This window comes from Capricornis sumatraensis, chromosome 1 (genome assembly GCF_032405125.1).
Source record: "Capricornis sumatraensis isolate serow.1 chromosome 1, serow.2, whole genome shotgun sequence".
In the NCBI taxonomy this organism is placed as follows: Eukaryota; Metazoa; Chordata; class Mammalia; order Artiodactyla; family Bovidae; genus Capricornis; species Capricornis sumatraensis.
In genome coordinates this window covers 77,986,172-78,004,333 of record NC_091069.1, presented here as the reverse complement: position 1 = coordinate 78,004,333, position 18,162 = coordinate 77,986,172, and the positions used below count along the sequence as shown (strand labels likewise).

Here is an 18,162-nt window from a genome sequence, read left to right as displayed (position 1 = left end):
TGCCCCTTTACCTGACTTTTGGATCTTCCCCTCAGTGGGTTGTAAAATCAATTTAGAAGGTTAAGGCAGAAAACATTTTTAATGAAGACTAGGATCAGGTTGACTAGGATCAGGTTGACTAGGGTGGGTACAGTAGAAAAGAACTAAGTAGAGAGACTAGAACCCAGACTGAGTCACGCAGAGTGAAGGTAAAGAGTAGCGAGCTGCATCTTTACTTGGGGGTGGTGGAGTGAGGTGATGTTCACTAGGTTACACAGAAAATGTATGTCTATTCTTGGTCATAATGAAGAATTTCAAAGGACCGTGCTCCTCTTCACCCTTCATGTCGAAGAAATGACCCCAAAGGGTCTAGTGGGGATGGCAGCCTCATGCACTATGAGAGACTCAGAGCAGAAGGCAATTTTTGCTTATTGATCAGTTGGTTGGTTTTAAATGCAGCAACAACACTATTGGTAAGAGATAGTGACTGCCCACCGGGCTGGGCTCAGAGCCTCAGCCTCTTGTACAGGTGACCACAGTGATACCTCTCAGTGGGAGGCAGGATGACACACTCCAGGGACACAGCCCGGAGTCAGAACAGGCTGAACCTAATCCTGGCTCCCCCACCTGGCACACGTTGGGCAAGCTGTGTGCTGGTCTCCAGTGGCCGCTGTGGCAGCACTGCCTCCCCGTAGGGTAGGTGTGAGGTTAAACACATCAGACAGGTAAGCTTTGTAATACAGCCTAGAGAAGGCTCCGTTGCTGTGCTTTATTATGTTGTCCACGTGGAGGGACTGGGCCATGCCAAGCCCTGTGCTGGTGCTGGCGATGCATGACAGACACCCAAGCCCAATGTCCAGCCTGTGGAGGAGACAGTTAACAAATAAGTCATTTCTTAGCCCTGGTTACAAGGAGGACTGGGAAAGAGGGGCACAGGGAGGTGTCAGGTATGTGAGGGGGACCAGCCTGGGTTGGGCACAGTTCCCTAGGAAGGGACATTTCTTTCCCACATTAGCAGCTCATAGACCCTTCTTGTTAGCAGCAGAATGGAAGCCTCCTGGGCTCAGCAATGGTTTCAAGCCCCTTTGCAGTATTTGAGAGGGAAACAGGCACTCCTTTCCTCTCATGTCCAGTCTTGGAGAGGGGCAGGCTCCCCAGTGTGAGAAGAGCTCTCCCTCTGGGCCATCACCTGGGCACTCAGCAGGGTCCACTGGTTGTGAGCCGGGTACCACTAGTGACGGATGGTGTAGGTGTCCCACCCTGCCCCGAGACCCTGCCTGCCTCGCCAGGGAGCCAAGATTCTTGGGGCACCTGGAGACACCTCTAGGCCACTTAAAACTCCAATCTGAATCTCGTCAAGGGCCAGTGAGCTCTGTACAGACAATGCAGACATGAGCAGCATATAACTACATGGGCCAAAATGAATCCTGGCTGAAATGTATGCTCTGTATTTTCACTACCAAGTTTTAAAGGCAAATAGTCACAGCCAACAGTGTGCCCACGTGTGGACCTGGGCAAACCTGTGAGGCTGGAAGGCTGTGAATGTTTCAGGAGGCAGGTGCCAACACCACCCCCAGAATTGCCCAGGAATGTCTCCTTCCCTAAAAGAAATAGAGAAATACAGTGACTGTGGTTCCACCTGGTCTTGGAACAGCCTTGGCTACATAGTCTGTGTCAGGACTTTTCCCAGCTGTTTTCATAGGGAGCCTTCGCGTGGAGCTCCAAGAGGCCAAAGGCGACACTCTGTGTTGGAACCTCCATGGTGCAAGGGCCTAGACCAAGGGGAGACATTTCCAGTCCTGAAACTGCTTCTCAGGGTTTTCTTCTCTCCGTGGTTCCTCAGGGAGTTATTCCACAGAGAATTTCAGGCCTTGTATGAGGGGAAGCTTTTCAATCTGTGGTTCTTAACTTAGCAGTGAAGTCAGCATCCCTTCCAGAACCTGCTACAATGAACTCCTCCAGGAAAACCCAAATATGCCCGTCTACACAACATGCATCACTGTATTTTAGGAGGTTCAAGGAAGCCCTGAAGTCCCTTCTGTAGTACAGCAGTCGGCAAACTCTGGCCCACTGGCCAAGTCCGACCACTGACTCTTTCTGTACAACCCTCAGACTGTGAATGGGTTTTACATTTTTCTTCAGTGGTTGAGGAAGAATGCTGGGTGACGCTTGACCATTATAAGAAGTTCAAATGTCTGTGTCCATAAATAAAGTGTTCCTGGGACTCAGCCACGCCCAGTCACTGGCACCTTGTCTAGGGCTACTTCTGAGACACACAGCAGGGGTGGGTAGGTGTGACCGAGGCCCCATGGCCCGCAAAGCCTAAAATATTCACTAACTGGCCCCTCACAGAAAATGTGCCACCCATGCCCTGGCAGTGGGAACCCAGGTCAAGAAGTCTTGCTTGAAATACCTTACTTTTACTTTAAATGATTGAGCCATGGAATTTACAGGTAGAAGCAGCTTTGAAAGTCACCTCAACAAACTCCCCACTTGATCAAGGACCACGTTCCCTGCTTCTGTGGGAGCAAGGGGTACAGGGAGTTGTGTCTTGGGGTCCCCTTTCAAGCTTCTGTAGGTTTCTAAACTGGCCCCGACTTCCAAATAACCTTCAAGTAGTTGTCCCAAAATTTTGTTTTAAAAGCACCGTAGCAAGTGTTCCAAGTTTGGTAACAACTTCTTTATAACAGGGATAACTGCCCTTCCCTGTAAAGGAGATCACAGAGAATTGAGTCTATTGTTGTTCAGTTGCCAAGTCATGTCCCCGCTTTGTGACCCCGTGGACTGCAGCACGCCAGGCTTCCCTCTCCTTCACTATCTCCCGGAGTTTGCTCAAATTCGTGTCCGTTGGGTTAGTGATGCTATCTAACCATCTCATCCTCTGCCACCTTCTTCTCCTTTTTAACTTCAGTCTTTCCTAGCATCAGGGTCCTTTCCAATGAATCAACTCTTCACATAAGATGGCCAAAGTATTTGAACTTCAGCATTAGTCTATAGAATGAGTCTATACACCCCTATAAACCCCCAGTTTACAGACAAATTGTGGTTGGCTAAACTCCTTTGGTCACTGAGGTATTAGCTAGGTGTGAGGGAGGAGGTTAGTGGTAGCTGATAGGAGTTTCCCATGCAACTCTTCAAATAGAATTTGTAAAAACCGTGGATTTTTTTTATTGGCAAACAGTAATGAGAGGGGGAAATGGTTGAATTCCATCATGCAGTGGATTTGATAGAATTCAAATGTAGTTGGTTGTTCAGAGTGCCTGATGGTCTGAGAGACTTCGTCCATTTAAAAAAAAAACCAATACATTTATATATTTAAAATCGATACTCAACAAGGACCTACTGTGTAACACAGGGAACTCTGCTCAATGTTAGGTGGCAGCCTGGATGGGAGAGGAGTTTGGGGGAGGTTGGATATGTGTATCAGTATGGCTGAGTTGCTCTGCTGCTCACCTGAAACTATCACAACATTGTTATTTGACTATACTCCAATATAGAATAAAAAATTTAAATAAATAAAAAAGTAAAAAATGCATTTAAATATGCATTTAAATTTAAATTCACTTGGGAGTGAAGCCACTTCCCCTCAGACAAAGTTTAGATGAGGCTGTGGACCAGATTATGGGGGTGGAGGCATTTGCCCTGGCACTTGAGTGGCTCCTCATTTCTGTGTGCCAGCAACAGAGGTCAGGGTGCTGCCATGACTGTCTCCAGTGGACCAGAGAGTGGCCGGGGGCCAAGTGGCTTCCCACTTTTAAATGCCATGAAGCCAATTGTTTGTGCTTTAAAAGCAAATGGGTCTTGATCTTCTTTTCCCCTAAAACGTGGAAGCAACTTTACTAAATAGAGGTCACAAACTGGAGGACTGTTCGACCCATTCAGCCAGGCTACTCTATTTTTTAATTGACTTAGTTGGCAAAAATTAGGAAATCTAGCATTATAATGTATCTGGGGCATTTGCTGGGAATTCAGAAGGCCTGGAAAGGGAGGGTCTGTGTCCTTGAAGGCAGCGTCAGCAGGTGAGGCACGCACTGCACCCCTTCCCCTGTCTCTACAGCTCCCCGTGGACACGCACACCCCTGCCCATTACAGAGAAAAGGATGAATGATGTCACAGCCAGGAGTGCTGGAAGTAAAATTCATCTTCTTTCTCCTTTTTGTTTTTCTTATCTTACTTTATTCCAGAAAGTTTAAAGATAGCCCACCAGGATGTATAAAAGCACATACTGTAAATGCGAATACAGTGAAAATGAGGAAAAACCAACAAGGGTCGGAAGGCAATAAAAGATTCAGGAAGGTCCTTTTGGGTGGGCCACACTTCCAGCTCTTAGCTTTTGAGAGTAGGCTGGTGAGTTCTAGTGTTTGGATTATGCAGGAAATGAACGCACACGGTTGCCCTGGTGAAACGACGACTATTCTATGACCTGAGACCAAGGGCCATCCAAAAGATGATGCTCTTTGCTCTCATCATACTGTTGGGTCAATACTGGCAAAGAAGCATTACTAACAATTTATAGTTACTCTCTGCTGGGTACCGTTCTCATCGCTTAAATGCATTATTTTACTTATACTTATAACAAGTATATGAGGACTACTAATATCCCCATTTTACAGATGAGGAAACGGAGGCACAAGGGAGGCGGCATGATTTACCCAAGACCATAAAGTTTAACATGCATGCTAAATCACTAGGTTATTCTGCCTCTCAGAGGGCAATATCTAAAGAAACTAGTGTGGCTTGCCAGTAGACTCTTGTGTGCCCAGATTTTATAAAGACCAATCAATATAAACTAAGTGAAGAATGGCATGGAATTGAGAAGGAATGCTAGTATATTGTGTGACCTTGAGGGAAAGCTGAATCCAGAACAGTTAGGCCCCTAAACAGGCTTTCAGACAACAAAGTAGCCTTTTGAAACTAAGAAAAAGAAGGAAGAAAGATCCACTGATCTTTATACAGAGGGGCTTGGCCAGGATGCACATCAGAATCATTCACAGAGCTTAAAAAAAGAAAAATGAAAAAACCAGATCTGGGCCCCAGCCTGGACATTCCAGTTCACGAGATAGGGGTTGAAACCCAGGTGTCCATACAGATGCGTGTTTGTTTCTGATGCACCGGCAGGGTGGAGAAAACAAGGACAAGTAACAAGGCTGTTATTTTGCCTCTAATTTTTTTCCCAAAGAGAAATATCTTCATTGTACAAAGATTAGGGCAGAAACCACTGTTAGGTGAACTGAAACCCATGTGAAGTACATTAATGAATTATATCTAATGAAGTCAGATGGGAGCTATAACTCACCCAGGCCAGATCCTAGAGCAGTTACACTGAATCTCTGGGATAGGGGTAGCATCACTTTCATTTAAAGTTCCCTGGTGGTTCTGTTATGCAGCTGAGGTTAAAAGCCATCTCAGAGGCCCAGGTGAGTTACCTCTCAGGTTGGCAAAGAATTAACCAGGTCCACTGTTCGGTGGTTGGGATTTGACGGAATAGAGCAGTGGTACCAGAGATCAAATTGCCAACATCCGCTGGATCATCGAAAAAGCAAGAGAGTTCCAGAAAAACATCTATTTCTGCTTTATTGACTACGCCAAAGCCTTTGACTGTGTGGATCACAATAAACTGTGGAAAATTCTGAAAGAGATGGGAAGACCAGAGCACCTGACCTGCCTCTTGAGAAATCTGTATGCAGGTCAGGAAGCAACAGTTAGAACTGGACATGGAACAACAGACTGGTTCCAAATAGGAAAAGGAGTACGTCAAGGCTGTATATTGTCACCCTGCTTATTTAGCTTATATGCAGAGTACATCATGAGAAACGCTGGGCTGGAAGAAGCACAAGCTGGAATCAAGATGGCTGGGAGAAATATCAATCACCTCAGATATGCAGATGACACCACCCTTATGGCAGAAAGTGAAGAGGAACTAAAAAGCCTCTTGATGAAAGTGAAAATGGAGAGTGAAAAAGTTGGCTTAAAGCTCAACATTCAGAAAATGAAGATCATGGCATCCAGTCCGATCACTTGATGGGAAATAGATGGGGAAACAGTGGAAACAGTGTCAGACTTTATTTTTGGGAGCTCCAAAATCACTGCAGATGGTGATTGCAGCCATGAAATTAAAAGACGCTTACTCCTTGGAAGAAAAGTTATGACCAACCTAGATAGTATATTCAAAAGCAGAGACATTACTTTGCCGACTAAGGTCCATCTAGTCAAGGCTATGGTTTTTCCTGTGGTTACGTATGGATGTGAGAGTTGGACTGTGAAGAAGGCTGAGTGCCGAAGAATTGATGCTTTTGAACTGTGGTGTTGGAGAAGACTTTTGAGAGTCCGTTGGACTGCAAGGACATCCAACCAGTCCATTCTGAAGGAGATCAGCCCTGGAATTTCTTTGGAAGGAATGATGCTAAAGCTGAAACTCCAGTACTTTGGCCACCTCATGTGAGGAGTTGACTCATTAGAAAAGACCCTGATGCTGGGAGGGATGGGGGCAGGAGGAGAAGGGGACGACCCAGGATGAGATGGCTGGATGGCATCACGGACTCGATGGACGTGAGTCTGAGTGAACCCCGGGAGCTGGTGATGGACAGGGAGGCCTGGCATGCTGCGATTCATGGGGTCGCAAAGAGTCGGACACAACTGAGCGACTGAACTGAACTGAACCAAATGATGGGAGATGGGCAAACAGGCTCCCAGTATTCAAAAAGAGAGAAAATGACGTTTGGGATACTCTGAGATGGATGTGATTAAAGCAGATTTCTAGAAGGTTTTATGAGAAGATGGTTTGTGGACACTTAGGGGGAAATGATAATTGCTGGGAGCCAGTTAACTTCATTTCTAGACTAATAGATCAGAGAAATGCTGCAGGCATTGTGTATCTCTATTCCAGCAAGACAGTTGAAAGTCTCTGATATCATCTTCCTGAACCAGATGGAAAAAGTGACCATGGCTGGTTGATTAACAATGAATTTAACAACCATACCCGCAAAGTGTGTTGGTGAGACTGGTTCTGTCAGCTTTATGAGAGGGCTGTTTGTAGAGGGCAGGTCAGAGGGTTCTGAGCCTGAACTTGCCTTATGCAATATTTGTATATGCATCTTGATAGAGAGAGGGGAGGCATGGCAGTCAAATTTTAGAATGACAAAAAGCTGAAGGAGGGGGCTTCCCTGGCAGTCCAGTGGTTAAGACTTCACCTTCTAGGGGTAGCAGGTGGGGGTTCGATCCCTGGTGGAGGAGCTAAGATCCCACAGGCCTTGCAGCCAAAACAAAAAACAAAACATGGAACAGAAACAATATTGCAACAAATTCAGTAAAGACTTTAAAAATGGTCCTGATCAAAACAACTTAAAACAAAGCTGAAGGATATGGCAGATGAGCTAGATGACATTCATATAGTACTTTCTCAAGTAAACTCTAGTTTACATGAGGTTTACTATTATGCTGTCATGCAATCAGCAAGCTTGGTAGATTTATTATCCCCACTTTCTTGGTAAAGAAACTGAGATCCAGAAAGGTAAATCACAGAATCGTTATTATGGTAATCTTGACAGGCTAGAAATAAGTCCCACCATCAGAGGAAATCAAGGTTAAATGTCAAGGGTGACATTCGGATGCGAAAAGTCCATTTCAGAAGATTGGGGTTTGTGTTAGTTTCCAGGGGCTACCGTGAAGTACCACACACTGGTGGCTTACAGCAACAGAAATGTGATCATTCTGGGTGAGAAGTCTTTGATCTAGGTGCCTGCAGATCAGGTTTCCCCCTGAAACCTGAAGACTTCCTTGCCTCTGCCAGCTTCTGGTGGTGCCAGATGTCCCTTGGTTTGTGGCTGCAGCCCTCCACTCTTCACATACGTTCTCCCTGTGTCTCTTGATCAGGTCCTCCCGCTGTACATGTCTGAGCTCTGTGTCCAAATTTCCCCTTCGTATAAGGACACCAGTCATGCTGAGTTAGGCCCCACCCTGCTGACCTCATCTCAATTGGATTACACTTTCAAAGACTTTATTTCCAAATAAGGCTGAGGTGCTGGTGCTTAGAATTTCAACATAGCTTTTGAGGGAGACACAGGTCAACTCATTCAAGGTTAAACTGGATTGGTAAAGCTATAAGAGCATCACTGTGTTATCACAGTTACTCCATAAATGATAAAACACTGACACCATCTTAGACAATGGTTTGAGGGTTTCCACCAAGTAGAAACTGGCTGCCCTTAGCATTGCCCAGAACAGAGTCAAGGATCAAGCCATCAGTTCTGGCCACCACATTCTAAGAAGGAAATGGATTAAAGAATGGTAGAACACCTCCCTGGCAAGATGGGTGCTGTGAAAGGTTCCACTGGCAGCCCTCTGTGTGTCTTACTCTGTTTTCTATAAGGAAAATTGGGAAAGGGATAGAAGAACATGTTGAGAAATTTCTAGGCAAACAATAGTTAACTTGAAGTTGTGTCCCAACTCTATTTTTGTCAGGCAAGACACTATGCAGTTTCACATTCCTAGTTCATCTAACTTCACAGGTGGACATGTGTATAAAGATGTACATATGTACTCTGAAAATATATGGGTTTAATTAATACTGACTCAGTGGACATGGGTTTGAGTGGACTCTGGGAGTTGGTGATGGACAGGGAGGCCTGGCGTGCTGCGGTTCATGGGGTCGCAGAGAGTCAGACACTCGAGCGACTGAACTGAACTGAATGAATACATATATCTGTCTAAAGATCTAGTTAATTGATATTGAGCAAGCATTCTAATTATTTTCATGTTTCCTTTTCCTTAGAGGATATTTAAAAGAAGAAAATAGAGCTTAGATAAGCATATTGACATTTCAAAGAAAATAGAGCTTAGATAAGCATACTGGGACATTTCAAAGCTAGGAGGCATTTTGAGTTTGACTTTTATGGTGAGTAAAAGGATTTTGAGCAAATGAATATGAAGGGATTGCTGTGTGCCCTGCTTTGCAACAGGTACCTTGAGGAATATGAGAGGAAAATGTGACGCACATAAAAATACTAGGAGGTGGGGGATGCATGTTCCAGGAAGTGCTGCGGGGACTGGGAAAGGAGGGTGAGCTGGAGGGAGGCTGGAGGCCGGGAGACTCAAGAGCGAGCTGGAACCTGAAAGCTGGGTTCTTGGACACCGCATCAAGACAGCGTGTCCCCCCAGGAACAGTTTGTCTCCCAGGTTCTTGTCACACTCATGGGGCCAGGACCCCGGCTTGTGGTCACTCTGTTGCCTATGTGTCCTTGCTGTCATGCCAGGCACAGATGAAGAGGTGGTCTGGAACCAGCACGGAGACTATATCCCCATGCCCCAACCTGTAAGACCAGGGAGTTTTCTCGGCACTTTAGAACAAAGTCATCTGTTATCTCCTCATAATCAGATGAAGACAGAAGCAGAAATCACTGGCTTCTCTGAAAGCTTGTGTGTATGATTTCAGTTCAGTGAGGGCTCTGAAAACTCTGCCAGCCAGACAGGAAGCAAGCATGCAGGCAGCCTGCCCCTGTCCGCACTGGAGTCCAAACATGGCCACAGCTGGCTGAGGCTCCAGCCCTCCACGGCCTCAGGGTGATTTAACAGACAGGTCCACAGCTTCGCCTCTTAGATGCAATTTCTCAAAAGACTCTAGAGTGACCTATAACTCTGTCTCCATAAGCACTGCCTCACTCCCCCACTGCAGATGCCAGAAGTGTGCCCTCCCCCAGGTCAGCCCTAGACCTCTCAGATCTAAGACCTGACTTCTGAAGGAAGCCAAAGGGAAGAGGAGTGTTGTTTTCCCCTGACACCAATAGCAGGGGTTAGGGACATACCCACAAAATCCCCAAACTTCTCTTAGCCTATCTGTCTCAATGGGATTTGCCCAAACCCTGGTTTGTTCCATTTCTGTCTCATACCAGCAACTGAAGAACTTTAGTGGCCCAGGCTGACTGCGGATGGCAGAAGACACCCTATTAACCAGGCTGCCATGGGCTAGGGCACCCTGCTCTGGGCTTTTTGTGAGTCAGTCCTCAGCCTTCTCTAAACAAAAATACCTATTGGCCCAAGATTGCCTCAGGTCCAGATCACTTCAGTGGCTTTAGATAAAGTGGTAGCAAGAGACACACACTCAATCTTTTTTCTCGGTTATTTATTGAGCACTCACTATGTGCCAGGCAGTGCACCAGCCTGGGGATGGAACATTGAGTTCAACCTGGTCCCTGCCCCCAGGAGCTCACAGATTAATCACAAATGGAGGTGGACACCCCAGGTGGCAAGTGCTGTGATAAAAGTAGAGGAGATGACAGGACCCCAAGAAGAGACCTGGAGAGACAGAGAAGTTTTCCTGAAGGCAGGATAGCTAAGCCAAGATGGAAAAGGTGAGCAGAAGTCAGCTAGGTAACGAGGACATGGGGCAGAAGTCAAAGAGGGGAGAGGGTGCTCCAGGCAGAGGATTGGCTGATCAAAGGCTCAGCTGTAGGAAGAAGCCAGTGCGTCCAAAGAACTTCATGGTTCCATAGGGCCTAGGAGATAAAGCTGGATAAGTGGGCAGGGACCAGATCCCAAAGGGCCTTAGAAGTGATTAAGAAACTGGTGCTTTTTCTGAGAGCAGTAGGGCACTGTTGGAAGAATCTCAGTGGCTAGAGGAAGACCAGGATGTCCAGGTAGGCCCTGGCTCAGCACTAGTTCAGAATTTGAAAGCACACAGAGAAGTGTGAGCTCAGGCCCTGCACGCCAAAGCTCATGGCGTCCATGGACTGAGCTGGAGATCCAGCCAAGCTGAGTGTGAGGCATGCCCAACGCACATGGTGCTAAGACTAAGAGGGTGGGAGCTCGCATTTATTGGGTGCCCACTATGTGTCAGGATTTGCACTGAGGCACTGCACATCTGGCATCTAACTCAGTCCTCAAGGCTATCGTAGGGCTCCTGGGACCACCCCCATTTTACAGATGCAAAGACCAAGGCTCAAAGAGGTTTCCTTCACAATGTCATCCAACCAGGAAGGGGACGGTACCAAGACGGGAGGTCAGCCAGTGCTCTTTCTCCTCCTCCATGTGGTGTCCACTCTATGCGGGTCAGAGGGTGTGAGAAGGGCTTCCTGGGGGAGACAAGGTGTGAAGAGTTAGAAGGCTGTTCCCTGTGTCCCAGTGTCACCTCTCAGGCTGTGTGGTGGGGGCTGAGTCAGGTGTGTAGGCATGAAGGGAGGCAAAGGGGATGACTGAAGATCCAGGTAAACAGGGACTTTGTCTGTCAGAACCTTGGACATGAGTCCCGTACCTGCTGTTTAAGGGAAACAGCCGCTTTCCAGTGAGTGAAACCAGTGAGTAAAGAATATAGTCCCCAGTCCTCTAAACGTGAGGATGTGAGGCTGCCTACATGCTATTAACGTGGGATGGGTTTCCTCAGAGATACTTGCTCTGGAAAGCCTCCCAAGCCTCGAAGGTTAATTGATAGTCAGGAACTGTCAGTTGTACGAATGGAAATGAATAACTGACAAGGATCTAAGATGTCTCCAAGGGAAAAAAGGCCTGGACCAGGTAGCATAAGGGGTGCATGAGCTAAGTAGGTTCTTCTATAGAGTTCTTGAAGAATGGCACCCTCGCTTGCATGCCACCAATGATTCTGGGACCCCTGGAAGGCCCAGAGCTGAGCTTTATTGCTCCCCAAGCCAGCTCATCATGCACCTGGAGAAAGATGTCCCTAGCTGTGTTGACTGAGCCTGGTTCCCTGATAGGCAGTCAGCAAGTTGGGACATTCAGACATGCTATGAAACCTAGCTCCATCACTATCCTCAGTTGACCTCAGGAAATGAAACCAGTTTCCATGACTAGTGGACTCAAATGATTAAAAGGTAAAGCACAAAAAGTTAAGCAGGGGAGTCAATGCCAAAGCCTTTACAAATTTCCCGAGGTTCCCTTTACACCAGCCCCCGTCCCCTGTTAATGACCAGTGCAGAGGAGGCTGGAAGGAGGGGGTCCTGCCCCTGAAAGGTCCTGGATATAGCCCACCATCAGTGGTGCTCAAACTGAGTTTCCCTTCTGCCCTATTCTCTGCCAGTCTTCTTCACCAACTCCCTCTCCTCCTGCCCCCACTGGGATGATACTTGGTGCTTCCCATGCTGCCGTCGCCTTCTTCCTCATCCTGCTCCTTCCCCAGCACCATGGGCCACATGCTGTTACCCCTCTTTAATCAAAGTGAACCCCTTGCTCCTGTGAGAGAGATCTTCAGGAGAGGAGTCTTCACACCCTCTCCCCAGGCAGCTGCCCTCCCGTGCCCCACATGCATCACTGTGGAGATGGACTTTGTGGTTCCCCTCTGAAGTCTCTCTCCATGCAGGGCCCACCTTTTCCTTTTGCTCTGTGCACACTGTTGGTGGAGAACGTGTCCTCTTTGGCCTGGAGCCTGCTCTCTTGTAGGAATGGCTGAGCCACTCCTCAGTTTTCTCGCCTCAGGGGCGGCACACAGCCCCTTCTGCTGCGAGTACTGTTTCCGTCCCTGCGGCTTTCCTCTGTCCCCTTTCTGTCCGCACCACCCGCCTACAAGGTCTCTGAGCCCTACTGAGCTCTGGTGGCTTGAGGCCGGAGAGAAGGTGCCAAGCAGGATGGATGGGGGCTGCAGTATGGGAAAGATTAGCTCATCTCTTCTGCGTGGTGTCTGTCTGATTCAGACCTCAATCTGGGACAGTTTGAAAACAGACTCCCCTGTCAAGTTCACTTCACCGTGTACCACTCTCTCCCTGATCCACAGTCCTCTCCCACCATGCTGGCTTACTAGCAAGCCTTTCTGGCTTTACTTCAGCCTAGTAGCTTGACCTAAAGGTCTCCTGGTTGCATTTGAGCCTGGCCACATCTTCTCATGTCTCCAGTGTCCAGCTCTCCAAATATTCTGCACCATGAGACGCATCACGCTGAGAGCTGAACTTGAGTCTGGCCTCACTCTGAACACAGTTGGGTGACTCTGGGCAAGTGATCAAACCTCTGTGAGCCACAGTTTCCACATCTGTAAAATCAGGATAATAACACCTGCCTGTTCCAAGGATCAATAAGCAAACGAACATGAAGATGCTCTGTAAAGTGGCACTTCCCAAACCACGTTCTGCAGAACTTTGCTCCCAGGACAGATATTGAGAGAATATTTAGGAAAAAAAAAAAAAAGGACTTCCTTGGCAGTCCACGGTTAAGACTTCACCTTCCAATACAGGGGGTGTGGGTTCAACCCCTGGTCTGGGAGCCAGAATCCCACATGCCTCATGGCCAAAAAACCAAAACATAAAACAAAAACGATATGGTAACAAATTCAATAAAGACTTTAAAAATGGTCCACAGCAAAGAAGAATCTAAGAGAATCTTTAAATAAAATGGTCCACATATATGTATATATATATATATATATTTTTTTTAAGGAAAAAAAAAAAAGTTTTATGTCAAGCCTGAGGAAGACTGGCCTTAATCAAATCAGCCAGGTTTTCTTGACTGCAGGGTGTCCCACATCCTTTCATTTGCTGACATGCATGATGACTCTCCCAGAGCAGAGTGCAAAATATAGCTTTGTCTCAAGACTACTTTTTCACACAGACTATCACTAACCTTTTAGGTAACTGATTTCCATAGAACATAGTGTATGTTAATATTTATTCTACAAATAATAATGGTCACCACAAAAATTATTCCATCATCCAGGGCACTAATCCTGGATAATGCCGATTAATCAGTGTCTGAAAAAATATTGCCGGAACTCCTTCAGTCATCTCAGTGTTGTGCTGTGATGGCAGGGGAGAAGGAACTTGGTACTGAAGGCCTCTCAGTTGGACTCCACCCTTATTTCCCGCCATCCCCACACTGCACTCTGTCACAAACAGCTTGACCAACCCATTGTCCTGTATACACATGTTTCGTGTTCCCAATCTCCTGCCTTTTCCCATCTTTCTCTCTGCCAAGGTGCCTTCTTCCCATCTCTACAACATGATGGTAATTCATTCTTCAAGTCTCAGCCAGGTCCCACTATTCTGTGAAAGTTTTCCTCACCATTGCAGTGTGTGCTAGAAAGGAATACTGACCCCAGCCCAGGAGGGAGCCCCCAAAGGCAGAGAGAATTATTCTTACTTCCTGATTTTCTCCAAAACCCAGAGTTTGTTTGATCACTGCCCTCTCCCCGCCACCCCACACACAGACCACAAGCGCAATTTTGGCAACTTGAACTTCCAACTAGGTATGGGTCCTTCTGACCTAGAGAGTCAGTGGTGGGCTTGCTGATGTATTCATTCATTCAGTAGATGCTTAGTTTAGTGGACTGCTAGGAACCCAGGGTTGAGTCAGACAAGGATTCTGCCTTTAAGGAGCTCATGGACAGGACAGAAGCATTAACAATTCACTGCAAGTCAGTGTCTTGAGTGTAATAATAGAAATAATGTCAGAGCACAAAATAGGATTCAGGATGATAGCGGGTGAGGATCAAGGCAGGCTTCCCAGAAGATGGTCCCAACCCCCACTCCATGCATCCCCCTACGTATAGAGAAGATGTCATCTAGAAAAGACATGGTAAGGTGATGGGGGTGGTGATGGTTACCTTTATGGAAGAAAGACCACTGGAGAGCTCATAGGAGGGCAATTCATGTTCACTCCCTGGATCACAGGAAGGGAGGACTCAGTGGAGCCAGAGGGTTGGGGCAGATGCTGAAAGGGAAAATGTCCGAACATGGACACACACACAGTCTATGGGAATCCCACTTCCTTGCTTTTCCATCATACCTCTCACCCCTTCTTCCTTCTCACTGGACCTCATTCTTCCTTTCCAAGTCCTCCGTCACCTCGCGGTCCTGGGGCCATTCATTGTTACGTCATTGAAACAGCTCAATGTCTGCTCTCAGTAGCTAGAGGTCTGCTTTGGCAAGAGGCTGGTCAGTGCAATGCCCACTCCCTGTGGGGGGGGCCTTGGGTAGGAAGGTCAGCCTAGAATCAGTGCTTTCTCTTATCTCCCCACAGAAAACCAAAAGAGACGTCAATAATTTTGACCAAGACTTTACCCGGGAAGAGCCAGTACTCACACTCGTGGACGAAGCGATTGTGAAGCAGATCAACCAGGAGGAATTCAAAGGCTTCTCCTACTTTGGTGAAGACCTGATGCCCTGAGCAACCGCTCCCGGTGAAGTTTGGTGATGCTGCAAGCAGGGGCGCCGGGAAGACTGCTATTTTCCCATCAGATGGTCTTGAACTACTTCTCCCCGGAGCCCAGTCCCTTGTCCACCCTCTATTTATTGCATTCCCTCACCCCGGGGCCAGCTCCTCCCCACTTCCACCTGATGACCGGAAGGCACTCTTGATTCTCGTCTCACCAGTACTGCAGAATTGTGCAGGCTCAGCAGTTCACTGGACCACTGCCGAGTTTGGTCTGTTGGCAAGCCTGGCTTTGCTCCTTGGGGGCTTCGGTAAGGAAGGAACTTCAGGTCTTTTACTGCAAAGAAAAGAAGGAAAGAAAAAAGCAAGCAAGACTCGGGCTCTGTTTTTGAACATAGAGTCCTGACAATTCTTGCTTCTCCTCACTCCAGTCCCCCACCCACCACCTGCCACCCTCTGCCATTCTATCCAGAAGAGAAGAAGAGACTGGTGCTTCTTCAGCCCAAGGGTGAGCGCCCTCTAGGCGTGCCCAGGAAGGAGTGAGGTCGGAAGACACCCTGATCGGCTCCCTGTGTTGATTTGCTCTGGAATGGCTCATTGTCATTTGCTTTGGTTTTAGATTTGGGGCATGCCGAAGTTGTATAAGCATGTATCTTGTGGAAGAAATCGCTCTCCATAGAAAAAGAAATTTGATTTGAACTCTATTAACATTTCAAAAATAGATTATCAAATTTGCTTTCTAATTGGCCAAAAGAAATAAATTCCAGTGTTAATACAGGTAGATATTAAAGGGCTAATATACAATGAGAGAATCACCATCCATGGTGTGTGCTCTTAATGCTTTTGTGGCACCTGGGGGCTCTGAATTGAGAGAAAAGGAAACTAGTAGAGCTCTTTGTTGTTCACGTTCTGCCTGAACTCCATTGCTACCCTGCAGAGTGGTCAAGACCCTGGGTTCTAGCAAAACTCAGCTCCCAGATTCTCTCTCCAGTTTCATCCTGAATCCCCAGCATCAACTCTATTTATTTTCTGCAGCAGTGTGTGATTTTTGCACACTTCTACCAAATGATAGTACTACTGTGTTGTGGTTTTTAAACATTAAACGTGTAAAGTTAAATATAAAATATCTGCTTTTGGAACAAGCAGCCTGAGGCTAAACATGGGTTATGTAGAGGGTATCAGGAGATTGAAGAGTGACTTATTGGAACACTGACAGGGTGGCAAGATGTTCTGAGCGTTGTTTCTGTGTGACATGCAAGGGCCATTCCTGTGGCCACGTTCGATGGGTGTGATGTTACCTCCCACAGATACGCTACCAGTGTTACGTTCTCTGATTTCCAAGGGTTCTCTGTGGCTTTGTGTGTTATGTTTCCCGGAGGTCGTTGGATTATCTATTTCACTGAACTGACTTAGCAGGGAATGGAATCCATTCCAACGATTGCACGTGGATTTCCCAGCTGCCCCTAAATATCTATACTTGTGAGTGGCAAAGTGGCACTAATGAAGCTTTTTGCCTTTTGTACATTTGAGATTTTTTGTATATAGTGTTTGCTGCAAGGCCTGTGGAATTAATTCATTGAATTTAGAGGTATCAACTGCTGCATGTTCAGGCATATTATAAACTTTAGTCTATGAAAGAATAATTATAATAATGTCCAGGTGCAATACTCTGTAAGCGTATTGGTTCAAGTTACCGAGAGATAAGGTGTGTTTCCTTCTTTCTTTCTTTTTCTGGGAGGCAGGGGGGCGGGAGGAGGGGTGTTCTTCATATTGTTTATTTCATTTTGGTTTATTTTAAAAGATGTAAACATGTATTAAGCTATATTAAATCTCACATATAGTTCTCCTGTGCTCTATTATGTCCTGGTAGAGATGGGGAAGAGAAAGGAATGTTCTGGATGGTTGTTTCAAAGTCTGGACAGTGACTAGCTCAAGCCCGTACAGAGCTGGTGTCTGTATTTGCATCTGGCTGGTCGTGGCCTTGGCTACTAGTGATGACGTTCACTTCTCTTTTGTTTTGATTTTTGAAAAAACTCAGGTGTAATTATTATCTGTTCTTGTTATAATTTCAAATATTATGCTATATCAACTTGTGTGTTCAGCATACCAGTGAAGAGATGAAGAACAGTAGATTAATTTAATTTATCTTCGGTAACTTGACATAGTAAGGGGAGACTCTCTTCCGGAGTTGAGGACAAGCACAGAAACATCTTCATGGTGGCGTCATCTCATTTTTTAGGAAAACATGACAATACTGCCCATCTTACTCACGAGTCCCTACTGCTCTCTGCTTTCTTCTCTGCTTCCTTCACCCTGATGATCGAACGACCAAGCAAGCTCTTAAACTGTCATGCCAAACGGCCTTGTCCAAAATATTCCCATGTCAGCAGGCATTGGGCCCTTCCTACAGAGCAACTGGCATTTTTGTTGGAAGACAAATAATAATACATTCTACCCAGCAGCTCCAAGCAGTCACTCAAGCAGGTTGCCTGGCTCAGAGATGCCCCCTTCCAGCCCCCAGAGCTGGGCTGACTGGGATGCCTCCTGCTTGAAAGCTGGTCAAGTTCTCACACAGGCAGACTCAAATCCTATTTAGTCTATAGAATAGAGCTTGTATGTTCCTTGAATATTCATTGTTTCATTTCAGTTTTCACAAGAGTTTGGAAGCAGACGTACTATTACATTTCTGCTAGTTCTTTCTAATCTTTCCAACTAGCTTGCTCACTCTTTTTTATTTTTTTGAGACAAAAAAAGGAGGGGAGTGTAAAAAAAAAATGCCAAAAAAATATATGAAGGATAGCTGTTCTCCTGTGTTCTCTCATTATGGACGTTGTGAAGTGGAAATAATTTTTTTTTTCCTCCAAAGGTGAAAAAAAAATGCATTCTTACATTAAAAAAAAAAGAAGGCTAAAAATTACCTCTTTTTAAATTATGTGCAAAGTAATTCTGGCTAAATATAAAATGTATTCAACTTTAGGGATTTTTTTTTTTGTATTGTGATGCTTTATTTGTACATTTTTTTCTTTTAGGGATGTAATTTTAATCTCTTGCCATTCATTAGTGTTATTTCATTGTAAACATTATTGTGCCAAATGTACTGTA

At 46.1% G+C, this 18,162-nt stretch overlaps 1 protein-coding gene across 1 annotated transcript in view; it reads left to right on the top strand.

Moving 5' to 3' along the window:
* PRKCE (protein kinase C epsilon) overlaps nt 1-15,075 on the top strand; it is a 539,658-nt gene extending 524,583 nt beyond the window's left edge. Inside the window, exon 15 of the mRNA XM_068986689.1 lies at nt 14,929-15,075. Coding sequence (XP_068842790.1) covers nt 14,929-15,075 — 147 coding nt within the window. The remainder of the gene's footprint in view (nt 1-14,928) is intronic.
* The last annotated feature ends 3,087 nt before the right edge of the window (nt 15,076-18,162 follow it).